At 64.6% G+C, this 13,896-nt stretch overlaps 1 protein-coding gene across 3 annotated transcripts in view; it reads left to right on the top strand.

Moving 5' to 3' along the window:
• Window positions 1-13,855, top strand: part of CCDC88B (coiled-coil and HOOK domain protein 88B) — a 14,054-nt gene extending 199 nt beyond the window's left edge. Inside the window, exons 2-27 of one of the 3 annotated variants that reach the window (XM_024748770.1) lie at window positions 94-227; window positions 391-502; window positions 590-659; window positions 737-795; window positions 899-982; window positions 1,058-1,201; window positions 1,386-1,534; window positions 1,722-1,803; window positions 1,954-2,085; window positions 2,608-2,754; window positions 2,929-3,037; window positions 3,213-3,349; window positions 3,431-4,561; window positions 7,618-7,745; window positions 7,823-7,940; window positions 8,698-8,781; window positions 8,876-9,016; window positions 9,608-9,864; window positions 10,205-10,348; window positions 10,554-10,740; window positions 10,886-11,031; window positions 11,262-11,360; window positions 11,555-11,721; window positions 12,265-12,471; window positions 12,638-12,706; window positions 13,369-13,855. In XM_024748770.1, coding sequence (XP_024604538.1) covers window positions 94-227; window positions 391-502; window positions 590-659; window positions 737-795; window positions 899-982; window positions 1,058-1,201; window positions 1,386-1,534; window positions 1,722-1,803; window positions 1,954-2,085; window positions 2,608-2,754; window positions 2,929-3,037; window positions 3,213-3,349; window positions 3,431-4,561; window positions 7,618-7,745; window positions 7,823-7,940; window positions 8,698-8,781; window positions 8,876-9,016; window positions 9,608-9,864; window positions 10,205-10,348; window positions 10,554-10,740; window positions 10,886-11,031; window positions 11,262-11,360; window positions 11,555-11,721; window positions 12,265-12,471; window positions 12,638-12,706; window positions 13,369-13,424 — 4,293 coding nt within the window. In that variant the 3' untranslated portion in view covers window positions 13,425-13,855. Of the gene's footprint in view, window positions 1-93; window positions 228-390; window positions 503-589; window positions 660-736; window positions 796-898; window positions 983-1,057; window positions 1,202-1,385; window positions 1,535-1,721; window positions 1,804-1,953; window positions 2,086-2,607; window positions 2,755-2,928; window positions 3,038-3,212; window positions 3,350-3,430; window positions 4,562-7,617; window positions 7,746-7,822; window positions 7,941-8,697; window positions 8,794-8,875; window positions 9,017-9,607; window positions 9,865-10,204; window positions 10,349-10,553; window positions 10,741-10,885; window positions 11,032-11,261; window positions 11,361-11,554; window positions 11,722-12,264; window positions 12,472-12,637; window positions 12,707-13,368 lie in introns of all 3 variants that reach the window. The other 2 variants (XM_024748769.1, XM_024748772.1) reach the window with 2 other exon arrangements.
• Window positions 13,856-13,896: the final 41 nt, after the last annotated feature.

Below are 13,896 nucleotides of genomic sequence, written 5' to 3'. Positions count from 1 at the left end.
GCGGGCTCAGGAGGCAGGTCAGAGGGGCTCAGGATTAACTCTGCCAGTGCAGGCCTCCCACCCAGGCCAGCTGACTCCTTTGTGTCCCCACAGGCGCTGGGCCTGGCCGGGCTGGTGGGGGAGCCGGAGGGGGAAGAGGAGGAGGAAGGAGAGGGGCCTCTTTGTCCGGAGACGAGGTTCTTACGCCTCAGCGACGGGGCCCTGCTCCTCCGGGTGCTGGGCATCATGTAAGGGGCATCAGAGGGGGACCCGGGGCAGCTGCGGAGGGGTTTGAGGGGAGGGAGGCCAGGCAGCCTGGTGGGAAGAGCCTGAGGGGTGGTTGGCAGAGCCTGGTTTAGGGGAGGTGGGTCCTCAGTTACCCCTCCCACCTATCGTCCCCTGTGCCCACAGCGCCCCCAGTTCCCGAGGCGGCCCTCAAATGATCAGGGGCCACGATGGTCCCGCAGCCTGGCGAGTATGGAACCTGAACCACCTGTGGGGCCGGCTGAGGGACTTCTACCAGGTGAGGGGTCAGGAGGGGGAGGCTGAGCCTGGGAGCCCCCTGCCCGCGGCAAGGCCCTTCTCACATCTCCCACCCCGTCTGCTGCAGGAGGAGCTGCAGCTGCTGATCCTGTCTCCACCCCCAGACCTCCAGGCGCTGGGGTTTGACCCCTTCTCAGGTGCTCTCTCCCACCACCCCTTCCTGCTTCTTCCCCCTATCCCTGCGCATTAACCCCTTGTGGCTTGTGCCCTGCAGAGGAGGCGGTGGAGGAGCTGGAAGGCATCCTTAGGCTACTGCTGGGGGCATCAGTGCAGGTGAGCGGGGCGGGGAAGGGCAGGGTCTGGCTTTGGGAGCAGAGGTGGGAGACGCCGGTGTGAGCCTCACTGTCCCCTCCTCGTCGCCCTGCTCCCCCTGCAGTGTGAGCACCGGGAGCTGTTCATCCGGCACATCCAGGGCCTCAGCCTGGAGGTCCAGAGTGAGCTGGCTGCTGCCATCCAGGAGGTACAAGTTTGGTCGGCCGTCTGGGACACCCTGCCCCCTACTTCCTTGGCTGACCTGCTCTCCCTGTGCCTCCAGGTGACCCAGCCCGGGGCCGGCTTGGTGCTGGCGCTGGCTGGGCCCGAGCCTGGGGAGCTGGCGCCTTCGGAGCTGGAGATGCTGTCCCGGAGCCTGGTGGGGACACTGTTGAGGCTGGCTCGGGAGCGGGACGTGGGGGCCCAGGTACGAGGCAGCCGGAGGAGGAGGAGGAGGGCCACAGGGACCCAGCCGGGCACCCAGCCGCATGCCGGAGGTCCGGGTGGGGGTGGGGCGCTGCAACGGTCACATGCGTCTTGTGGTGCTTGGGGGCCGATGTGGGGCTCTTGGGGTGGGTTACTCCGGACTCCTGACTCTTGACGTCCCCCAGCGGCTGGCTGAGTTGCTGCTGGAGCGGCAGCTGGCGGTCCCCCTGTTGCCTGAGGCTCCTGCCAGGACTCCCCCGGAGGGCGCCTCACACCACCTGGCCCTGCAGCTGGCCAACACCAAGGCCCAACTGCGGCGCGTCCGGCAGGAGCTGTGAGCACCGCTGGCTGGGAAGGACCTGGCGGGGGTGTGGTGTGGTGGGTGTGGTGGGTGTGGTGGTGGTGGTGGGGGGCCGGCAGGGAGCGCAGCTTAGGTCTGGGTGGGGTCCAGATGGGGTTCAGGCCTAGCAAGGGCTGGAGGGTGCAGGTCCCCAGACCCCTCCTGCGTCCCTTCCCTCCAGGGAGGAGAAAGCCGAGCTGCTGCTAGATTCCCAGGTGGAGGTGCAGGGCTTGGAGGCCGAAATTCGAAGGCTCCGCCAGGAGGTGCGCTCAGGTGCCCCCAGACACAGTCGCATTCCCTAACCCGCCCCCCGCACCTTCCCCAGCCTACTGCCTCCCCCAACCCGGCTCCTTCCCGTCCTCAACCCTCTGGCCAGCGGGTGGCCCTTCCTAGCTCCGCACCGTCTGGCCCAGGCCCAGGCGCTGTACCGCGAGGAGGCGGAGGCGCTGCGGGAGCGGGCCGGCCGCCTGCCCCGCCTGCAGGAGGAACTGCGACGCTGCCGGGAGCGGCTGCAGGCAGCAGAGGCCTGCAAGGGCCGGCTGGAGGTGAGGCGGGCGACGGGTCTGCAGGGGGCGGGGCATGGGGGGCGCGGCCTGCCGGGGACAGGGTGGGCCTCGAGAGGAGCGAATTTGGGCCAAGGGATAGGTCAGGCCTGATGGAGGGAATAGTCACCGCTAGGAGAACGCGGTCAGGTGGTGTCTGGGGACAGGCCCTCTGGAGGATGGGGCAGATGGAGGGGAGAGGTGGAGGCTGTAGGTAAGGGTAGGTCCTGGAGAGGAGGGTGGGGCCAGTTGTAAGGGAGGCAGTGTCTGGAGAGAGCACCCAGCAACGGGGCTAAGTGGGACTTAGAAGGACCTTGGAAGGCAGTTCCTGGGGAGAAGGGGCAGGGCCAGGTGCTAGGGAAGTGGTACCTGAAGAAACCTTGGAGGGGGAGGGGCAGATGGCGGGGAGAGGCGGGGCCTGGAGAGCAACAGAGGTGCAGAGTCAGATGGGGGAGGGGAGCCAGGGTCTGTGGCCCCGGAGTGCTGGGGGCACCGCACCACCGGCTCTCTCTGCTCCCCCACCAGGAGGAGCGGGCGCTCTCCGGGGCTCTGGAAGCCTCGAAGGCGCTGCTGGAGGAGCAGCTGGAGGCCTCTCAGGAGCGCTGTGCTCGGCTGCATGAGACCCAGCGGGAGAACCTGCTGCTGCGGACCCGGCTGGGCGAGGCCCACGCGGTGAGATTCCCAGCGTGAGCCCTGGTCACGCAGTGATCTGTGACCCCAGTGGTCCCCAGGGTTCCTTGGTGATGCCTGTGCCTCCTACTCCTTGTTTCCCTCGTGACCCTCTAGCCCACACACTTGGCCTGGCCCTGGAGGGGAGGGCTTGTCTGACCCTGCTCTCCCCTCCAGGAGCTGAACTCTCTACGGCATCAGGTGGACCAGCTGGCAGAGGAGAACGTGGAGCTGGAGTTGGAGCTTCAGCGGAGCCTGGAGCCAGCCCCAGGCTCTCCTGGGGAGGGTGAGTGGACCCCAGTGGAGGGGCTGTGGGTGGGAAGCTGCCTGTGTTTTCCTGCACCTTAGTGGGGACAGCTTCTGATTTCCTCCCCTTCCCCCGGGGGTGTCGGGGGGTGGTGGGTGTGGGTGAGGAGCCATAAGGGAGCAGAGGGGTCCTGACCGCATCTCCCACACCCCAGCGCCCCTGCCAGAAGCGGCTCCCTCTCTGCATGACGAAGTGAGGGAGGCAGAGGCTGGGCGGCTGCGGACCCTGGAGCGGGAGAATCAGGAGCTCCGAGGCCTGCTCCGGGCGCTGCAGGGGCAGCCAGGTGGCCAGGTGAGTCCCCTCCCCCAAGCATCAGCACGTCCTTCCTGGCATCCTCCGCTGGGTTTGACCATCCCTCTCATGTGCCCTCAGCACCCCCTGCTGGAGGAGCCGAGCGAGGACTCCGTGATTCCAGAGCCAGACTCAGCTCCCCAGACTCCGCTGGCCTCAGACCATGGCCCCCAGGGCTTGGCAGGTCAGGCAGGGGATGAAGGCCCCCAGGCTTTGGACCCGGCTCCCCTGGCATCAGATTCAGCCCTCGAGGGGTTAGCTGAGTGTCCTCAGGCATCTGATTTGGACCCAAAGGTGGTGGAGAGGCCCCTCCAGGCGGCTGTCATGGTGCCTGTAGGCACGATGGCCCAGAAGTCAGGCCCCGCTGTAGGGGCACAGGAGTCCCTGAAGAAGGCTGGCCTTGGAGCCCCTCTCCAGACCCCTGCCGCTGTGGCCCCACCTCAGGGTCCAGATATCAAAATTCAGGCCCAGCTGTCGCTGGAAGGAGAGACTGGAGAGTCAGTGCCCGAGGCCTTGGGGCTGAGACAGGAGGACCCTGAGAGCAAACCCGGACTCTCGGAGCCCAGCCTCTGTGGGCAGGTGGAGGAGACCCTAGACCAGAGGCTGGACCTACCCAAGGGGCGAGCAGAGGCCAGAGAGCATGAACAGAAGTTGGAGAGGATGGTCGGGGACCCAGCCCAACAAAAACCACAGCAGAAGCTGGAGGGGGCTCCTGAGGCCCAGACCTGGGAGGGGCGGATCCCAGGGGAGATCCTGGCCCATGGTGTCCCAGAGCAGGAGGCCCTCAAGGAGGAGATGGCACGGCTGAGGAGAGAGGCTGAGGCTCTTCGAGCTGAGCTGGAGGCCCAGGCCTGGAGGCTGGAGGCCCGAGGCACGGAGGCCGCCCGCCTCTCCGAGGAGCTGGCTCAGGCACGGAGGGCAGAGGCCGAGGCCCACCAGGAGGTGGAGGCCCAGGCCCGGGAGCTGGCCCGGCTGCGGGAGGCGGTGGAGGCCGCTGGCCGGGAGCTGGAGGCTGCGTCGCGGGAGCGGGGGGCACTGGCGGAGGTGCTGGCAGCGACGGGCCGCGAGCGGAGGCAGTGGGAGCGAGAGGCGCCCAGGCTGCGGGCCCGGGCCGAGGCGGCCGAGGAGCGGTTGCAGGTGCTGCAGAGCGAGAGCCGCCGGCACCTGGAGGAGGCCGAGAGGGAGCGCCGGGAGAGGCAGGCCCTCCAGGAGGTATGTCGGGGCTCGTAGCCAGGGTCAGGAAGCAGGGTTCCAGGCCAGTTGCTGGGGTTTTGGGTTATTAACTCCATCAGCAGCCGTTGAGTGCCCAGCACTGAGCTGGGGCCTGGGGCCGGAAATAGAAAGGCGAAGTCCCCTCCTGGCTCCCAAAGGCATGCCTGGCTTGGGAGAGGGGCAGATGTCCCCTGCCTTTGATGGGGTGGCTGTAGCAGGTGGGCATGGAGCTAGATGGCCTCTCTGACTGTGGTGCTTTGCTCAGCTCTGCCCCGGTGCCTCCGTCTGTGAAATGGGGGTGCTCTTCGTAGCTGCCTCAGCGGGTCTTTGGAAGACCAAGGGAGATAATGGCGTGAAGAGCCTAGCTCATGCTGGGCAAAGGCTCAAGATACGTTGGTTGTTACAGGCAAAGTGCTTCGGGAGCCCCACGGGAAGGGGAGCTGATGCCAGGGTCGGCGCAAAGAGGCTTCGGGAGGGTTCTAAGGAAAGATCGAGATTTTGCTAAGCGGGGAAGGATATTTCATCCAGAGGGAACAGCATGTGCAAAGACTTGAAGGCATTAGAGATGCTCAGGGGCCCAGGAGATGTGGGGGAAGGTGGAGAAGTACATTGGACCAGCGTTGTAGGTGTTGGTACTCCATCCCCAGGCAGGGAAATTCACCCAAGGGTGTGGGCAGACCTGTGTGAGGATGCGTTTGGGGAGGGTCACCTTAGTGTACAGGGGAACCTGGGGCCATAGGAGGCAGTGCCAGTGGTCAAGGTGGCAGGTGAGGGAATTCCCTGGCAGTCCAGTGGTTAGGACTCCACGCTTCCACTGCAGGGGCACAGGTTCCATCCCTGGTCGGGGAACTAAGATCCTGCAAGCCGCGTGGTGCGGCCAAAAAAAAAAAAAGGTGGCAGGTGAGGCTGGCTGGAGCTGGGATGGAGGGTGGAGGAGAGAGAAGACCTGGAAACCCCTCTATTCATTCAGTCAAGCATGTTTGCGGGCATCTCCTTGGCACCAGGCCCTTTACCAGGCAGTCAGTGCATGTGTCCTTCGGGAGATGCTCACTCACAGTCTGGGGTGGAGACAGGACCGTGCGGAGAGCCGTGGGGGTCCAGGAAGCACACTGGACTCAGCCTGGGGCACGTCAGGGAAGGCTTCCTGGAGGAGGAGAGAGAACGGCAGTGAGCCAGGAGGAGGTACAGTTTGTAGGGGTGGAGTGTGAGGCGGGGAGTGGAGGGAGGTGAGACTAAGACCTCATTAAGCAGGTTTCCTGTAGGGCAGGGCTTCGTCTTCCTTATGAGTAAAGGGAGGAGTTGCAGCTGTTTTCATGAGGGCAACGAGGAGTCACCGGAGGGTTTAAAGTGAGCAGAGTGGTCAGGTCTGCGGGTCTGAAGGCCCCTCAGGGGAAGCAGAGGAGACCACAAGGCAATGGGACGGGTGTTCAGGCCAGTGGGGCACAGTGCTGAGGGGCAGGTGTGCTGCAGACGAGGACTCAAATGTTCTGGCTGAGCAGTTGCCAGTTTCATCCCTGTTGCACAGAGGAGGGCACTGAGATCCGGAGAGGATAAGTTATTTGCTCCGAGATGCCTCCTGATGGAGAGGAGTGAGGAACAGGCTGTTGGCTTGGCCTGGGGAGTGTGAGAATTGGAGGTGTGGGTGAGAGGGTAAGGCCAAGAGGTTGTCTCTGGGGTCCACTTTGTAGGAGGTGATTGAGAGATGCTGTCAGACGGACCTGGATTATATCTCAGATCCCCTACTCAGCTGTGTGGCTTGGGGCCAGTTACTTAACCTCTCGGAGTCTCAGTTTCTTTACCTGAAACCAGAATAAAAACAATACCTGTGTCACAGGATCCTGTAAGGTAATGAATGTAGAGAGCTTGGGGCAGTACCTGGCACTCAGTATGGGCTTAATCCGTGGAGAGGGAGTGCCAGCAGGTGGGCAGTGAAGGTAGGGGTAGGGCTGGCCGGCTGGAGGAGCCGGCTCTGAGGACCAAGAGGGTGGAAGAGGCTGAGGACAAAGGGGAATTTTGTGAGATTTCCTGGTGGAGCAGTTCCTGGTGATAACTGGGTGTGGTACAGGCCGGGGTGGCTGGCCAGGGGAGGGAGGTCAGGGAACCAGGGGCCAAGGGGGTTGTCCAGGTGGGCCTCCCGGCTAGGGGGAGGGCAGGGGTCTGGCCCGAGATGCAGGTCTTCCTGGGCACCACTGTTCTTCCTATTCTCCGCCCTGGGGCTCTTGTGGCTGCTGGCTGCAGGCAGCAGGGACTCCTGGGACTCTTAGTTTTTCAATGAGAGGCCGTGGCCAAGGGTGTCTAGAAGTGCAGTGACCCTGAGCGGTGGTCCGGGTGGGGTTGTTAAGCCAGGAAGATCAGAGTAAGGGTTGGTAGACCCCATTTCCAAGGGCAGGATTTGGCGGGCGGCTGTCATGGTCGGGCCTTCCCCAGGGTTTCATCCTGCCAGGGCCCCCACTCCCCGTACCTCAGAATGGTTTGCCCTACCTCGCGGGGCCCACAGGCCAGAGTGGGTCTCCTATCCACTTCCGCAGTGGTACGGCCCAACCGCCACAGGCTGCGTGGTCAGCGGCATCCTGGCCCTCCCCCTCCCAGCTCCCACTGCGGTTGGGCCTGGCCTTCACCAAGTTCCTGCCCTCTGTGGCCACCCTCCTGTGGCTGAGGGTCCTCTCCAGACCCGCCTCGTCCGAGCCCCTCTTGCCCTCACATGGCCTGTGTGGCCTCAGAACGTAGGGTGAATCCAGCTGTCACTGGGCACGTGAGGAACCATGGGCTCAGAGAGGTGAAGACGTTTGCCCAGCGAGTGCCTCTGACTCCTGGCCCAGGGGCCTCCCTCAGGCTTATAATCCCCAGTTTATAATCCCCAGCTCTTTCATACCCACTCTCCAAGGCGACCAGGCCTTGTTCCCATTTTACAGATGGGGGAGTAGAGCCCCAAAGGGTTAAAGATATTTGCCCAGGGCGACAAAGCAAGGACAGAAAGCCGGGTCTCCTGACTCTCAGGCCTGGGTGAGGGTGGTGGTCTGCCCTTCTGGCCCTGAGGCTTCTCTGCCTGCCCTCAGGAGCTAGAGAAGGCCACGGTGCGGGGCCAGGAGCTGGGGGCCCGGCTGGAGCATCTGCAGAGTGAGCTGGAACGGGCGGCTCTGGAGCACCAGGAATTTCTGCGGGAACAGGAGGTCCAGCACCAAAGGTGGGGTGTTGCCTGAGGGGCAGAGAGGGGCAGGCAAGGACTTGGGGAGGGCTGGGAGCCAACACTTCTCCCGGCAGGTACCAGGGCCTGGAGCAGCGGCTGGAAGCTGAGCTGCAGGTGGCGGCCACCAGCAAGGAGGAGGCGCTGCTGGCACTCAAAAAGAGGGCCCTGCAGCTGGAGGAGGAGCTGTTCCAGGTGAGGCCGCTGCCCTGCTTGCCAGGGCCTCGGCCCACTCCTCCCTCCATCCTGCACACAGACAGCCAGGGCCGCGTGCACCCGTATCGCCCCCTCGGTCTTGGCCCTCGCTCTTGGCCAGTTGCTCGCCTTGTGCCCCGATTGGGGGCCTGTAGGAGGGAGCACTGTGCTGGGAGCCAGGCGGCTCTGCCCGGGCCTCGTCTCCCCCATTCCTCAAATGGGCAGAGCCTGGCGGCTTGACTCTGAGGCACCTGCTGTGTCCCTCATGCGTGGGCTCCACCACTTCCTGAGCTCAGCGACTATCGTCCCAAGTCGGGAATCGTTTCTGATAGGCCTGTTGTGTGCGGGCTCAGCGCCGCTCTGGTACGGCCCCATACCTGGTTGCCACCGCCCTAGGGAGCCCACTGTCCACCTGGGACAGAGGCAAGAACACAGGCGACCATAGCCAGTGGGCCCCCAGCAGACTGCTTAGCTGGCTGGTGTGGGATTGATCGGCGGAGGTTTTCTGGAGAAAGCAGTGTTGAAACTGGGGCCCAGAGGAGGAGGACGATGTGCAGAAGCAACGGCTCGGGCGGAGGCTGGGCTCTGCTGCAGAACCGAGAGAAGGCGCAAAGGGCAGGTGGAGAGTGACGGAGCAAGGCGGGCAGGGCTGCGGGATGCTGGGCAGTGGGGGAAGCGTGACGCGGGAGGACTGCCAAAGGGGGTAAGGGTCCGCTGCGCTGTGCCCAGGCCACTGCCACTCCCTCTCTCCTTGCAGCTGCGCCAGGGTGCTGTGGGACAGGGGCCTGAGACGCAGGCCGAGCCGAGGGTCACGGAGGCCCAGAGTGCGCGGCTCATTGAGGTGGAGCGCAGCGTGAGTGTCGCCGTGGTGGGCGTGGGGCTGGGGGGTGTGCCCCAGAGGCCTGGCACCGGCTAACCCCCTCCCTGCCGGGCAGAACGCAACGCTGGCCGCCGAGAAGGCGGCTCTGCAGGGGCAGCTGCAGCACCTGGAGGGGCAGCTGGGAAGCCTGCAGGGGCGCGCCCAGGAGCTGCTGCTACAGAGTCAGCGGGCACAGGAGCAGAGCAGCTGCCTGCAGGTGGGTGACGGCCTGCGCACCTGTCCCCTGCCCCATCGCTGCCCACTTCCTGCCACTTCCCCTGCCCGTACCCCCTCTGCCTGCCTCTAGCCCCCGCGTCAGTGCCCATTTCATCCCGTCTCCAGCCCTCTCCTCCCCTGCCCGTACCCCCTCTGCCTGCCTCTAGCCCCCGCGTCAGTGCCCATTTCATCCCGTCTCCAGCCCTCTCCTCCCCTGCCCGTACCCCCTCTGCCTGCCTCTAGCCCCCACATCAGTGCCCATTTCATCCCATCTCCAGCCCTCTCCTCCCCTGTCCGTAAGCCCTCTGCCTGCCTCTAGCCCCCACGTCAGTGCCCATTTCACCCCGTCTCCAGCCCTCTCCTCCACAGCCAGCCCTTAGTCCCTCCTGCTTGCCCTGCCCCGACCCCAGCCCCATCTGTGCCATCCCTACCTTGTGCCACTTGCCCTCCCCTCCATGGCTGCCTCTGCCTTCGGATCCCTAGACCGCTCTCTCCTTTCCTCTGCCCCGCCCTCTGCCTTTTGCCCCCGTCCCTTACCCCGTTTCCGGCCTGGGACGTCACCCAGCCGGCCCTGCTCCCTCCTCTGGCCTAGGCTGAGAAGTCTGTGCTGGAGCTGCAGGGCCAGGAGCTGCACAGGAAGCTGGGGATGCTGGAGGAAGAGGTGCAGGCAGCACGGCGCTCCCAGGAGGAGACCCGTGGGCAGCAGCAGGCCCTGCTTCGGGATCACGAGGCCCTGGCACAGCTGCAGCGGCGGCAGGAGGCCGAGCTAGAGGGACTGCTGGCCCGGCACCGCGACCTCAAGGCCAACATGCGGGCACTGGAGCTGGCCCACCGGGAGCTGCAGGGCCGGTGAGCCTCCTCCAAACTCCCAGCTCCTCTCCTGGGCACCCCCTACCCGCCCAGAGCAGATTCCCTGTGTGGGTCTGATGCCACCAAGGCAGCAGTGCCACCAGTGGACCCACCTCCATTGCTGTGCCCTCTTGTGCGGCTGGGCTCTTTACACTTCCGGGGTGGGCTCACCCTGGGGCTCATCGGTGGTCAGGAGTGGTGGGCACCTGGCACAGCGTTCTGCCCTGTGGCTTTGCCCCGGGGCTTAAGCTTAGGAGACGATGGACTTACAGGTCCAGACGGTCCAGCTACCTACACGCCCTGGGTCCCTGCGGCCCTCTTAGCTCCTTGTTCTTTGCAGGCACGAGCAGCTGCAGGCCCAGAGGGCGCATGTGGAGGCGCAGGAGGTGGCCCTGCTGGCAGAGCGCGAACGCCTGATGCAGGACGGGCATCGGCAGCGGGGCCTGGAGGAGGAGCTCCGGAGGCTGCAGAGTGAGCATGACAGGTACCAGCCCTGGCACAGCCCCTCGCCCCTTGGGCAAGTTCTCAGTGTTCCCATCTGTGAAGTGGGATGGTGATGAGTTGGTCGCTTTCCCCGTGGGGTCCTGCTTTGCCTCCTCTCCCCATCAAGGCTCCTCTGGCCCTCATGAGGGGCCTGGGGGTGGGGTGGGGCAAGTCCCCTTGGAGAGCAGCTCTCCTTGCTTCTGCAGAGCTCAGATGCTGCTGGCGGAGGTGTCCCAGGAGCGAGGTGAGCTGCAGGGGGAACGCGGGGAGCTGCGGGGCCGGCTGGCGAGGCTGGAGCTGGAGCGGGCACAGCTGGAGGCGCAGAGCCTGCGACTGCGAGAGTCCAACCAGCAGCTGGATCTGAGCGCCTGCCGGCTGGCCACACAGTGTGAGGTGTGGTGAGGGGTGGGTTGTGGCTGGGGAGGAAGGTTGGCTTGGAGGGGGCCTTGGGGGCTGGCAAGAGCGTGGAGAGAGTGGAAGGCGGCGGCCCTGAGCCCTGTTAAGCACCCCCGCTTGTCCTGCCGCCTGCCCCTGACAGCTGTTGACGGAGCTCCGGAGCGCCCAGGAAGAGGAGAACCGGCAGCTGCTGGCCGAGGTGCAGGCTCTGAGCCGGGAGAACCGGGAGCTCCTGGAGCGCAGCCTGGAGAGCCGGGACCACCTGCACCGCGAGCAGCGCGAGTACCTGTGAGGGGCCGTGGGGGCCGGCGTGGCTGCCCCTTGGGTTGTTTATGGGGAGACGCCCTGGGAGGACCTGGGAAAAGGGGGAGGCTGACCCCCAGGGGCTCGGGGCAGCGGGGATGTATCAGCCCATCCTGGGGTATGTCAGGCTGTGTTAACGGGCAGGGTTGCACCAGGGTGTACCCCGTGTTCCTGCCCAGGCCTCAAGCCCACATCCTCCCTCCCCATCCTCCCAGGGACCAGCTCAATGCCCTGCGCCGGGAGAAGCAGAAGCTGGTGGAGAAGATCATGGACCAGTACCGTGTGCTGGAACCTGGGCCCCTGCCCCGGACCAAGTGAGAGGCCCCTCCATCCTGGTGGGCCTGGGATCGTCCCTACCTAGCCCCTGCCCTGCCCTGCCCTTCGAGCCCTAGCCCAGCCCAGGACTGGGCCCCAGTGACGGTTTGCCTGGCCTTTGCCATCCCAGACATGGCCTCTTGTCCCTCCTTCCTCCCTGGCCTTAGCCTCTCTTGTGCCCTCTTGCCTCCAGGAAGGGCAGCTGGCTGGCAGACAAGGTGAAGAGGCTGATGCGGCCCCGGCGGGAGGGGGGCCCCCATGGGGGGCCACGCCTGGGGGCCGATGGGGCTGGCAGCACCGAGAGCCTAGGGGGCCCCCCAGAGATGGAGCTCTCTGAGGGCAGGGAGGCAGATGGCACAGGTGGGTCTGGGGGTCAGGTGACCAAGATGGTCCCTACCCCATGTCCCCTACCCCCTGCCCCCAGGGCTTGCCAATGCCTCTGGTCTTCCTGTGTGGCTTGCACACGTGCTCCCCGCTGGCCTTCCCTGCTGCAACCTCTCCCCACTCCCCCAGATGGTTCCAGTAGCTCTTTGCCCTGCATCCCTGCTGTGTCCCTCTTGGCTGGCACCTCCCTTCTGCCTGCGCTGCCACCCACGCCATCCTACCCAACCACAGCGGTACCTAGGACCTCGGAGGAGCAGGGGACTTTAGTGAGAAGTCATTTATCCCTGTCAGCAGATGAGGAAACTGAGGCCCAGGGAGGGGAAGCGTCTTGCCCAAGGTCACACAGTGAGTTAGTGTGAGAACCAGCACAGGGTCCAGCCTCCTGTCGCCACCTTCACTCACCCAGCCCTGGGCCCTTCCGCCCTCACCTCTGCAGCTGCCTGTCCCCTGTGACCCCTACACTCTGCCCAGCCCCTCCTGGCACTGCTCCGATACCCTCCCTGCCTGTGCCTCTTGCAGGGTCCCCCTCACCGGCACCCGTGCGCCGGGCCCAGAGCTCCCTGTGCCTGCGGGATGAGACCCTGGCAGGTGGGCGGCGGCGGAAACTCAGCTCAAGATTTCCTGTGGGGCGAAGCTCTGAGTCATTCAGCCCCGGGGACACCCCGCGGCAGAGATTCCGACAGCGGTGCCCAGGCCCGCTGGGGGCACCCGGCTCCCATGGCAAAGGTGAGGGAAAGGGTCCCTCCTCCCACTAGCCCCCCAGTTCCCTGTGGACCCACCAGCTCCATGGGGGAGGGGGCTTCCTTCCTGTCTCCTGTGTCTCCCCACAAGCCCTGTTGCCTCTGTGTTGGTCCTCACGGGCCAGTGGCTGCCTTGTGCCCCCCCCCTCCAGGACCTAGCGTGGGATGGGATGGCTCCGTCGAGACCCTGGCGGAGCGCGAAGCAGATGCCAACAGAGAGGGTGAGTGGGGGCCTGGGAAGGAGGGCAGGTAATTGCCCTGCCTGGGGCCCCTGGCAGGCCTCAGTCACCCACTCACTCATTTGACAATGAACCTTTACGACGTGCCAGGTGATGAGCTAGCTGGGGATACAGCAGGGAACATTCTGGTGTGGGGAGGTGGGAGACAGCAAATAACATGCATACAAATAATAATTATCTACGACGGCTCACCCGACAGAAACCTGACGTGAGCGCCACGTGTAATTTAAAATTTTTCAGTAGCCTCATGAGAAGTAGAAAGAGGCATGTAAAATCAGTTTAACTCAGTACGCCTAAACTATTATCATTTTAATGTGTAGTCAGTGTAAAAGTCATTAATGAGGTATTTTATATTATTTTTTTCACACTAAGTCTGAAGTCCAGTGGTATTTTACACCCAAGCACATTGCAGTTCAGACCGGCCACATCTCACGTGCCCAGTCCTATACCGGGCAGCCCAGCCCTAGGATATTAGGAGGTGATGGTGTTCTGGGAAGACAGGCGAGCAGGGCGAGTGAGATCAGGAGCACTGGGCGGCAGGTGGCAGAGGGAACAGCCGAAGTGAAGGCCTGGCATGTCTGAGGCTGGCAGGGCAGCCGGGAGTCCCCCGAGGGAGCGAGCCTGAGCTGAGCTTTCCCTTCCAGATGTCGAGGTGCAGGAATCGGAGAAACGGGCTCTCGCCCCTTCCCTCAGCCAGTGACACTGCGTGGATGGGGAGCTTGGGAGTGGAGTCTTCTCGACCCTGGAGCCTCACCGGGGGCGCCGGGCAGCCCAAGAATCTGGGGAGGCAGGGCACTTGTGGCGAATCCTTGGACAGGGAGGCCTGGGCCCCCAGATCCTCCACAGCCTGCACTGGGGCCCCGAGCTGGAGCTGGGATGACTTTATGGACAGGGGCGATGGCCGGCCCCCACAAACAGCTCCCGCCTGGGGCTCCGCCATGCGGCCTTTGCTGAGGAGGTGGTCTCCGGGACAGCCCCCAGCTGAAGGAGGCAGGCAGGAGTGGGCAAAAGAGCCCCCTGCCCGGTCCAGACGGTGAGTCAAGGACCATTTCCCGGGGACTGTGGCCTGGGCCCGTCTCTGAGCCTTAGGTGGGATGTGAGGGACAGGAGAATAAAGCTGGGATGCAACCACCTGAATCTGTGCTCTGTGTCTACCAGCCGCATCTAGGAGC

The sequence above is a fragment of the Neophocaena asiaeorientalis genome, unplaced genomic scaffold (genome assembly GCF_003031525.2).
Source record: "Neophocaena asiaeorientalis asiaeorientalis breed wild unplaced genomic scaffold, Neophocaena_asiaeorientalis_V1.1 scaffold43, whole genome shotgun sequence".
NCBI lineage: Eukaryota > Metazoa > Chordata > Mammalia > Artiodactyla > Phocoenidae > Neophocaena > Neophocaena asiaeorientalis.
This window is presented reverse-complemented; position numbering and strand designations above follow the sequence as displayed.